At 41.7% G+C, this 11,783-nt stretch overlaps 1 protein-coding gene across 2 annotated transcripts in view; it reads left to right on the forward strand.

Moving 5' to 3' along the window:
• Positions 1–9,731, forward strand: part of tsc22d3 (TSC22 domain family, member 3) — a 33,253-nt gene extending 23,522 nt beyond the window's left edge. Inside the window, exons 1-3 of one of the 2 annotated variants that reach the window (XM_029512281.1) lie at positions 3,147–6,756; positions 7,252–7,303; positions 7,978–9,731. In XM_029512281.1, the coding sequence (XP_029368141.1) occupies positions 6,632–6,756; positions 7,252–7,303; positions 7,978–8,247 (447 nt within the window). In that variant the 5' untranslated portion in view covers positions 3,147–6,631 and the 3' untranslated portion in view covers positions 8,248–9,731. Of the gene's footprint in view, positions 1–3,146; positions 6,757–7,251; positions 7,304–7,977 lie in introns of those variants that run through there. The other variant, XM_029512280.1, reaches the window with a different exon arrangement.
• The last annotated feature ends 2,052 nt before the right edge of the window (positions 9,732–11,783 follow it).

Below are 11,783 nucleotides of genomic sequence, written 5' to 3' on the forward strand. Positions count from 1 at the left end.
TAACCGCATCCAATCCAGAGTTTAATCCCTTATCTTTCAGAGCAGACATTTTCTCTTGTGTGTACGTTCTAATGTGCGCACGTCTGCAGTAAACAGAGACAGGTCTCCTCTGGGCCGTGCACGAAAACTTGCTCTCTTATTTTGGAGTCCACCGTAATAGATACACCAATACACCCCTCTTGCATTCGGTTCTATTTCAATATTTTTACAGTAAATGTACCTGGTACTTTATCCTTGCTAGAGCAAAAGACAAATTTTTAGATTATCACCTGACGCTATTTGACTTTTGTTGAATCTCGGGTTGGTGCCAGTTGCAGGAAAGACCCTGAGCTTGTTAATAGCAACATAAACTGCACGGAACCATTGGATTCAGTGTTGCTTATCATGTTGTCTGTTATTAATTCCAGTGAATGTGACTGTAAATAAACTGTATACTATTTTATAATAACTGAAATTAAATTTAGTCATTTCTGGTAATAGAGCTTTGAAGTGGGTGCTCCTGTTATCTTGAGACATCAGACTAATAATTTCAATGTAAACACATGGTGAAACGTACAGATGTGAAACAACACAAACATCTGCTTGTTGTGTCTTCTGATGTTGGTACATCTGCTTTTCAGATAAAAAAAATAGAAAGCAGTGGTCTGATGTTTCCGACCATCCATCTATCCATCCATCTTCTGCCACTTTTTCGGTCGTCTGGAGCCAAACTATTATTAGTCATGTGCGTGACAAGAAAATTGACATGTAATTCAATGATACCTCTATTCTGGCAGGACAACAAAAACACAAATACTGAATATTGGCATTGACTCATTAAGCTGGATGGTTAAAAAAAAATTAAAAAGAAAAGAAATAAAGAGACACCTTGAATTTGACCTATTAAGCTGAATACAAAAGGATAAAATTTTCTTCATCTCAAACGGAGTGCTCCTGACCTGATGTGTGTAAACATGCCCAAAACCAGTCAGCCTTGGCCTTTGCTGATGCAAGAAAATTCACAGGCAGGCAGGCAGAACAGCTCAGATCAGATTGTCCCATGAGCCTGAATGATGATTGTCATCAGTGATTGTTAGAAACTGAACCGAATGAACTCTGAGCTCTGGTGAACACGGAAATATAATTGTGCTCTTGTTGACTTGGTGACTGCGTGGTAAGAATTCACCTCATCAAATCGTGCATAGTAATTATTTTTCCTTTTTTCCAGTACACATTTGTAGGTCTAAAGATATCTACATAGGTTGCTTGAGGTTCCGTAGACATAATTTGTGACATCGATTTAATTATACTCCTGAATTACGTATAAATTAATAAGAAGCAGTACTTTGTAGCAGTATATATTACAGGAAACATGCAGAGACTGGTTTTACATGTTTTGTCAGTCATTCAACACCAAAGTCATCAATACATCTTAAACTGTATACAGTATCAAATGTCAGAACGGGTGGATTAAATGGAAAGAGTGAGACAACCTGCCAAAGTAGGAAAAAAAGTTAAGAAATTAATCATGACACTTTTATTGTTACACCTTCACCAGCAGCAAAGTCTCTCTTGCTCTCTTCACATTAGTACAATAATTGCACCCACAATGAAAAGATCACTGACACTGACAATCCCACTTAGTCAGAATTCAGAAGTTTCTAAAGGTTTGTGACCAATTACAATGCCACATGCATGGTGTGAAATGTGATTTAAGGCTGAGTTACTTCACCAGTGTCTTAAGTTTATGCACAAAACAAAACAGCGAGCCCTTAGTATTGAAGTTGTTTAACAATTTCAAGAGTCAACAATAATATCATCCAAGCAAAATTCATGCTATTAATTGAATTAGACTCAAATACAAATGTATGGCCGTAGAAAGAGAGTGAGACTTGTGCTATCAGAAAGGTGAACTTTCCTAACAGCTGATATTATCGACCTACAACTGATTGCGACCGATTAAAGAAGGTATTCAGATGACACGATGGCTGTTTGACTGTAGCAGGGCAATGTTTTTCTTTGCCTGAAACAGATGAACCATTTGGTGCCATTTCAGGAACCAGTCACTGACTCTGGGGCCATTGTGTTCCCCTGAATTGGAGACACATCATACAAGTGCCAGTCAGAGAATGGCACTCACAGTTATGGCTGCATATCCAGAGGAACAGCCAGAGCTCAATTGTCTCTTTGTGCTGTGAGAACACAGTTGTTGAGAACAGACAACAGCAGAGCAGTCAGCAAAGGGCTCCTGCCTCTTGAACAGAGCCTTCATTTGGAAGCCAAGATGGGACAGTCTCAGGCGCGTCGTGCAGAGTTTGTCTCTTTTGGGGCCAGGCCGCCTTCTCCCAGGATGGTATGTGCCCTCCGTTTGGCCGAACCATCACAGAGATACTGCTGTCACTACCAGCAGTTCAGCTATCCCGAGAGACCTATGAGCTACTCTCCCCCTTACTCACCTAGTCTTTTCAAGAGGCCAGATCGGCGGTAAGTGAGGGCAGGAGAGGCCAGCTGGAGAGTTTATCTTGTGTGTAAGTGGATGTTTGGCATGACAGTGACGTGTGACAGAGACAGATGTGCCCATTAAAGACAATTCAGGAGAAGATCGATGATAATGGCTGTGTGTTAGTGTCCGGATGATCTAAAACTGTGGCTTTGGAGTTAGTCATGAAAAGACTCAAGCTACAGTTCTGCATGTCAGTATATTAAGATAATTTTTACAGCCTCTTTATCCTCGAGCTAGTTATTCTGCCATAGTAACACATAACATTTCCTTGATGTAAATCTTGATGATCGTATATTTTAAAGTCGGCTGAATTTCCTCTAATGGTGAATTCTGTACTCTCATATGCACAGAAGCTCTGCTTGCCGTGTGGCTGTTAAAAACTGGCTGTCTCAGGCTGCCTCAGGCTGCCTCAGGCTGCCCCATTGTTCGATATTCATTGGTTGTAACCAGTCCTGTTGCCTACATTGACAGCTTCCTCTGAGGCAGCCTATGGCAGGCCTGTATTCTCAGGCCACACTCTTGATACACAACATGCATTCCTAATTGTGGAGTGCAGATGTGACTCACAGTAAAGGTAAGACTGAAATAAAGCTGAATTTAGCCCATATCCAACCAGAATAGTTTTTTAATCTTTAATTTTGATGGACATTTTTTATTGGGTTGTATTGTTTACATCTGTGTTTACATGCAGCCCGCAAAAGGCTGCTCATAAAAAAAGAGAGATTGGTGGCATGTCTCTGCTGCGTTGTTCTTCAGGCTTTGGCCAAGGTGAATCACAGTATTATATAATGCAGCTGGTTCTTGTGCAGGGGACATCAGATGGAAACCGTGGCACTTAGGCTGGATTTAAAGTCACTCACAGACATGGTTAGGCAGTAAGTCTTCAACAGATATATGTGAGACTTTCTTTCTTAAAAAGGCGGGACAGGTCCATGCACGAGGCAGTGAGACATTACAAACAGACCGGTACAATTTAAATTAGATGTGTTAAGATTGGTGTTGAAGCAGGTATTGAAATTGCAAATAAAGCAGACAAAGCAGGAAGGCTCCAAGCGTGCTTGGCTGCGCTCATCTTGTTTCACTGCCTGCGGCTCATTTGATGTATTTTACTTGACCAGTGCAGAAAGGCCCCCCACTGTCTGCTGTGTCCATCTCAGCTGAGGAGCAGGGAATCAGTGTGACCCCCCCCCCTTAAATGGGGCTATCACAGCATGGCAAGGTAACTCAGCCCATCGTCACCAGAACAGGGCCTGCTATTGAACCTGGCAGTTTTACTGTCACAGCCTGAAATCTGAGAAGACAGGCACTATGGGCCCTAATACCCAGTCAAGGTGCTTTCTGCTTAGCCCTGTTAGGCCCACCAAAAGTCAGCTTTCGGACTATAAATGTTTTGTTACATAACAGAACTCCTCCTTGACAAAAAATAAATTAATTAATAATAAAAAAAATAAAAAAAATGACAGTCCCTGACCAGGCAGAAATTCAGCTCAGTACATGAACATCACAAAAGGTCTTGGGTCATTGTACCTCTTTTCAAATGCACATCCGCTTATCCTATGCAAAACATTATATAGAAAACAAATTTCCTTCTATGCAGTGAGTTAAAAAAAATCTCTGTATTGTTATAAGAAAAAACATTTCCAGCTTTATAAGGTGCAACGGAGATCTCTTTAAATGTAGATTTTGTATGAGCTCTGTGTGAAGCGAATCTAAAGAAGATTGGCATTAGATGTTGGGTCCAAGCAGCAGGAACATTCCATAAAATGTTTTCTTATCAGCTAATACGGTTCGGTAGGTCACTGGTGCTTTGGAAAAAAATTATATTGCAACAGAAGCCCTTTACTAAAAGTCTGTGGCGATTTATAGGTACTGAATCAGATAATGGTAACAACAAAAAGGAACATAATGTTACAGCTGAACGGTGCAGGGCAGTTGAATTCCAGCCATTAAAACCTGCTTTGGACTCCTCTGTGAAAACAAGGTCTATTACTTAATAACAGACCCGGTCGGATCTCAGTGGAAAAAGAGATAACAGCAGGTTGCCCGTGTTTGTCTCTCTTCTACGGTTTTGTACCACAAATTGTTTATTACACTTCACATGAGGCCAGCGAACCTGTGTCATACAGAGTAATAAGCGGTTTAAAAGAAATCATCTAAAATGAATGAGGTCATTCAACAGAGGACAGATTTATTCCTAAATGTCAGGCGAGTGAATGAATATTGATGCTAAAAATAATTTGTGCACAACTAACGCCTGTGTGACTTTGAACTAACCTTGACTGTGTCGTTTTTTTTCATTCATTGGAGAAAATTACATTAGAGGGCACTTAAAACATTTAACAAAAAAAAAACTGCAAAAACAGTAGCAACTCACTATTGCCCATGAATAACACCAACTAGACAAATCATCTTGGATGGAATGCCTCATATTTTGAAAAGCAGGGTAAACCAAGGAGACTGTCCTGTAGCCAGGAAAAGGTTAATGGAAAATTCCTTGATAAACACCGTGTTCAGGATCAGAATGAATGTTGGCCGCTGCGGGGCCCCGTAGTATACGTTTTCACCACAAGGGACCGATAGAGCTCAGTCAGACAGCGGTGGGAAATTTACCGGGAGAGCCGATGGAAAAGTACCTATTCACAAAACCTGTCCGTCTCTGTCCGTCTGAGGCTGAGCAGGACGTTCCGTCAGAGCGCCAGCTTTTACGACAACAATAAAAAAAAGATGGGAACAAGATGTCGCTGTTGTTATCAGGGATGTCACAGGGAACTATCTGCAGTTTGGAAATGCTTTGAATGGGAAAACTGAGACTCGATAAATAAAAGAAAAACGCCTAAGACGTAACATTACGTACATGTCACACCGTATTTTGTAAAAAAAAAAAAAAAAGAAAGAAAAAAGAGAGAGACAGAAGTTAATAATCTGCGGTACTTCGCCGAGGCTTTGTGTTTGTGCACTAGAAGCTACATAAATAAACTTTGTGCAGACGTAATGTGGTTAGATTTGTTGTGTTACTGCTGTTGTTGTTGTTGCAGTGAGCAGATGAGTGTCGGTCTGCAGCCGAGCAGTTCAGCAGCAGGGCAGCAGGAGTGCTGCGTTAAAGTGCTCCGTCTACCCTCGTTATTTCAACAATCAGCTTTGTTTACTGATGAACAAGCTAAAACGCATCCCAGAAGGACTGTCCTGATGACCTGTGTGTTAAGCATAAGGTCACAGGCAGTTGAGAGATGTGCTTTTGGTTGCACTGGAGAATAAATATGACGCATGTAGTATGTTGTTTTCGCTATATGATGGCTAATATATATATTTTTTTTTGTCTGTGAGTGATTATTGAAGAGATTCGCCGTTTCTGACTGTAATAATGCTAACACCAATAACCAGCAACCAACATCTGTGCAATCAAACAGACGTGCAGGCCACTCAACCCATTCAGAGCCCATTCAGCACCTGCATCCCTTTGCAGCCTTTGTATTTATAGTCAGGACAGTGGTGGACATCCTCCAATGACCACAAAACAAAAATCAAAAATCAAATCAGATTTATTTGTATAGTGCCAAAGCATAACAAAGTTATATCAAGGCACTTTACATATAGAGCAGGTCCAGACCAGATTCTTTTTAAAATTGTTTTTAAAAAAGAAAAAGAAAAGTCCTGAATAAAATAAACTAGACAGTACAATAATAACGTTATTCTCAGGTAGAATATCCTCTTTTAAATACATAAGTCCATGTGAAATGTATTTATTGGTGTAGCAGTGTAGCAGTTTGATGAAAACACTTTCCCCTAACTTGAAAGTGTGTTTATTAAACTTCCACAGTGCCTGACTCTTAAACCCCGACCTTTATTTATTTTTTTCCTACAGTACGGGGAGGCACCATGAAACCCGACCCGCCAGTTTATTTGCCTAATATATGCATGCGTCATATGACGTCACGCGGCCAGCCATTCAAATAGCAGCCGGTGGCAGAAATAGCATCAGACAGTCGCTCGATAAAACCGGCGAGGCTTCACACACCGACACAGCACTGAGCCTGAGGTCAGTGCATCGCTACAAAAGACCAAAACAAACCCGGATTATACACAAACTAGCAGACCTAACTAGTCGCAAACGTGGCGAGAAGTGTAATCCAAACGAGCCTGGTACTCAACATGAGCACAGAGATGTTCGCTAAAACCCCGATGGAGGTGGCCGTCTACCAGCTGCACAACTTCTCCATCTCCTTCTTCTCCTCGCTGCTCGGAGGAGACGTCGTGTCGGTCAAACTTGACAACAGGTAGATATCCGACTCATTCGGCTGACAGTTGAACGCAGTGTTTGGGTTTTTGGGGGCCGATCCTGAGCCCGTGTTGTCCGCCTGATGGGCCTCCGTGTGCCGGTCTTCTCATATGGAGGCCCATTGTCTGATATTGTTTTAATGACACCCCCCCACTCCCCCCTTAATGCTGTCTGTCCATCTGTCCAGCTGTCTGTCTGCTGTTTGTTTGATGCTCGGTTATTATCAGCTCTCTCTTTGTCTCATATATTCTGTCGATCTTACATAAAAAGCCTGATCTAACTCTCAAATGTGGAAAAGTAAGATAACAGTCGAGCGAAGTGTTTTCCTTTCAGTGCTCTGCAAACTTTCTGTTTCGTTTCTTCCATGCAGAAGTCCATTTATCCAGCAGCAGCCTGTTTTGTCTTGTGAATAGTTTGGACTTGAGTAGGAGTAAATGTCGCTTGTGGCTGTGAGCTGTGCATTTATGGCCCACTTTTTTCTGTCTTCCTGCAGTGCCTCTGGTGCTAGCGTGGTGGCCATCGACAATAAGATTGAACAGGCGATGGTAAGCTGTCATAACGCACGCGCACACACACACACAAACAAACACAAACAAACACAAACAAGTACCAGACAAAGTCATGAGTTTAGGCTGCTTTGAACGCAACACTTCCATGCTCAAATTTCTATTAAGTGAATTTTACCATGCACAGTCAGCAGTTAAACAGTAAGATGAGGCCTTTATTCATGTGGATTTATAATTTTTGAGGATTTTTTTTTAGAGCAACATTGTAAACTGAAGGATCAACCATGATGCCTTTTTATATGGCCTTGTCACCATTTTGTCCTCTGTACATTAGTTATAATCTATTGACATACTGAAAAAATGGCTTCTAGCCCAGTCAATTCTGCACAAAACCATCGATGGGAAGTAACTCTGAGGTGAAAGTGGCTTAGGCCACTGTATGCTATATTCATGTGACAAGGTAGAAAAAAAGTAATCCTGTGGCAGCACAGGGTGATTGAAAAGACCCTTGTGCCAAAGTTTTAGCATGAATACAGCACACAATATTTTGCCAAAGGTTCCTGCAAGTAAGCAGTCAATATAGATCACATCCTCTGACAGCGAACCGTCGCAGCAAAGCTCAATGTGCAACCAAGCAGATAAGCCTGACAGGTTGTAAGATTACGCTTTGCTTCTGTCTAAACTGATCCATCTCCTTTTGTTTGTTGTGACAGGATCTGGTCAAGAACCACCTGATGTATGCCGTGCGTGAGGAGGTGGAAATCCTCAAAGAGCAGATCAAAGAGTTGGCAGAGAAGAACAACCAGCTGGAGAGGGAAAACTACCTGCTGAAGAACTTGGCCAGTCCGGAACAGCTGGAGAAGTTCCAGTCACGCATCCCGACAGATGTTGTGTTACCCCTGGATAATCAGAGTGCCCAGGGGACCCCGGAGCAGCAGCAGCAGCAGAAGACCTGCAACCACAGCACTGGCTCTGCTGTATAAGTGGCTCTGCCTTGGGGCGGGCAGAGCCACTGTCTCTTTACAGTAATGGACCTCCATTTGAATGAAAGTATTGCAAAATCGCCACTGAGATACCTTCGAGACAACGAAGGCGAAGCATCAGGGCTGTAAATGATCGATGGGACACAAAAGAACTGCTGACACTGATAAGCACAAAACAGAACTTAAGATGCTCTGACCGGTGCGGTGTCAGGCCCGTTCTCTGATACCGTCCAACTCTTTGTCGTAGTCTCTCTTTTGTAGACAAAAGCGCTATAAGAATAGAGAGAGAAGGCTGACTAGTCACTGATGAGCGCTTGCTTACAGACAGAGGGGTCGGGGATTTCTCTGCCCAGCCAAACCCTTCCAACAGACAACCTTCGCCCCAAGAGAGAGGGGCAGGTGGGGAGGTGTTGATCGGGCTGGCCCGCAGGTGCTAACTTGGGAAGTGTGCAGGGGGACGTTTGCTCTCTGCTTACCCAGCAGACCTCCATCTGAGATGGTCCATCACGTCTCAACTAGAAGAGTCCCTTCATGCAGATTTGTCCGTTCAGAGAAAAACGTGTTTCAAGGACTCTCGGCCGTTTGTTGTCGGCTGCATAACAAGGACCTTTTCCTGTACCTATAATGTATTACTCATGTGTTCATATACATTTGTTCATGCATAACATGAATAATCAACAGGATAAGCTATGGCAAGACAGGTGGGGGCTGAAGCAGTATAGCCTGCTAGAAGTAGTGGACCGCTGCAGTAGACCGATCAGTATACTGTCATGATTCAGATGATGTGATCTTGTAGTGTCTACAGTTGGGGCTTTCTGCATATGGGTGAAATTAATCCTGCTATATCTTCTGTTTTTGTTTTTTTGATTCTGAACAAAAATCAGTTGTAAAATAGGAGCATTGTACAGCATTGTGGTCTTAAAAGTTTTTTTGTTTTTTTTTTTTTGTACACTGGGGCGACAGGCATACCTGTGTACCTAGCTCACCTAGATCCTCACAGCTAAGGAAAACTACAATGTACATAAAAGTCTACATGCTGTGAGGCGAATACAGTTGAGATGGTGAGCAAGCAGACCCCCTGCATTTCTCGCTGCATATGCACTCCGGATCCTTGGCAGCATCGTCCAGTATCTGGTCCGTTTTTAATGCCAACTTGAAAAAACGAAGGCATGACAACAGTGCCTGTCCGTAGTAAGAGAGGAACGTATATCCAAAATACAACTCTGTTGTTGTTGTTGTTTTCAAGCTACCAAAGATCTTGCCTTTTTTTTTATTCACCAACAACAACAGAGCGAGCAAACCTGGACCATGTGTAAAACTTCACAGGGAGAAGTCTTGTTTGTAGGTAGTGTTTAAAGTTTCTACGTGTTTTGTAAAGATAACGGTGTTGTTGCTGTATAGTATCCTTGAGATGGTTGTTCGCTATGGTGTTTGGATACGACTGCACATTTGCAATAAACCTTATGTTTACATAATACACAACATTGGCACACTCGTTTTTTGTTCATTCCTTGCACAACGCAGCTACACAAGTAGATTAAAAGAGAAAAAACAACATATACTGTCTTAGTGAGGGGCTGCCAGAACTACCTCCTTTCTCTGTTGAAAAGATGGATGCTTGTTTCAATAAATATCCATCCATATATTTTTGAATACTTTTCTATCAAAAAAAAAAAAAAAAAAAAAAAAAAATATATATATATATATATATGTGTCACCAGTATAAAATGTTATAAGTTATAAATTCTATGCAATGGGGACGTTTTATTCGCTGGGAATCCAGATTTTCTGGTCCTGAAAGAAGGCAAATCCCTGTGAACTCCTTTTGAATTTCAGAGCAAACAATACGCCTGTTGCCTTGAACAACTGGCATGCATCATTTATGTACATATATGCTGGTTTCTGTGCAACTTTGTGAAGGTCAGCCTGGTGAACATTAATCCAATGTGGTACTAATCCAAAGGTACTATTAATTTACCACGTTGGATCCTCCAGGCAAGGAAAGACAAATCCCTTTTTCAGTCTTACTCATTCAGATTTGAGAAGAACTTTCATTTTAGTAAAAACACAAACTTTTTGTGACCCCAAAGTCAAAAAAGGGTGTTTGCTAATGAAAGTGAGGTAATAACAGCTGGTTGCCAGTGGATTGGAATCTGACAGAGAAAAACAGTTTGTCCTAGTAGAGCTTCCCTTCAGACAGATTGGCAGCCAGTCAGTGCGGCCTGTGTGTAACTAGATATGATGTGGCTTCCCTGGTGCGTAGACCAGGCTCATATCCATCTATCTCTGAGAGAAGAGAGACTCAGCTGCGGCCCAGAATCACCACCCGAGATCAAATAGCCCTTGAGTAAATACAGTGTCTTCCCCATCGCTGTCTTTCGCACACAAGGCTGTTCTCTCCCCATGATGTTTTGCATCAACAAAACTGACTCTGTGAAGCTGATGTGCCTGATCAATGCTGCCTATCTGAAGTGCACACTGTATTTAATTAGTGGCTAGAGAGAAGTAAAGTGTATCAACTGGGGAGGGCATTTGTTTAATGTAATGTAAATAGGAGAGGGACAGGCGTTTATCGGCTCTTTTGCTCAAGATAATTAGAGGCAGTGTTTAGACTTCCCATGCAGACACCTAAACGCCTTGTGCATGTCAATGAAAACACGTTGCAGGGTCAGCTACTGCAGTTCAATCATTTTTCTGCTAATGACTAATACAGCCTCAAACTCACTGAAAAAAAAAAAAAAATCCTCCCGCAGTGCAGTTAGCATTCCAAACGCTAGGCCCAAAAAGTGTGAAGACAATTAGGAGCTTGACTCGATTCACTGTTTTTGTTTAAGGCTGTCATTTTATTTTGGGACTGTGGGGGACTGGGAAGCAACACTCTTCAGGGATGAGGTGCATGTGGATTTTTATTTAAAATGGGTTTACCATAAATCTCCAGGAAAACAAGATAATATCCCTGCAACATATTTGGCTTTTTGACAACATCTTGGTTGCTCTTTCAATGGCCTTTTGTTTATTTGTTCCCTCCAGTTGCAAAACTGAAAAAACAAGGAAAGAAGACAGTTGAGTTTCTGAAAGGTTGTATGCCAGTTCAGCATGACCAAATGGTGTACATCTTCTGGTTTCAGCGTCAAGTCACTTTAATGCATCTGTGTAGATGCACAAATAAAATACTAGATGTGTTAGATAACACTTCTAATGTTGAAATCGTATATCAAACATTGATCTCTCCCCTGGTTAAAGGCTCACTACCTAACGTGTGGGACGTGTTCCCATTCATTCATTTGTTAATGACTAAAGACTCAAGCATCTACTTTTCCAAAAAGGCAAAAACCCAGAAACTCTGAGTCAAAGCATCACAGACCATAAAGTACAGTTAAATATTAAAAAAGCAGGAATAGAGTTATGTATGGAATTAAATTTTAGATCAGAGCTTACTTGAAACCAGGCCGCCGGGAGGGGAGTTTGTATTGGATTACAGGCGTTACACAATGAAGAAGAAGAAAAAAAAAAAAAGAACATCTGTTTCAGATGGA

This window comes from Echeneis naucrates, chromosome 10 (genome assembly GCF_900963305.1).
Source record: "Echeneis naucrates chromosome 10, fEcheNa1.1, whole genome shotgun sequence".
NCBI lineage: Eukaryota > Metazoa > Chordata > Actinopteri > Carangiformes > Echeneidae > Echeneis > Echeneis naucrates.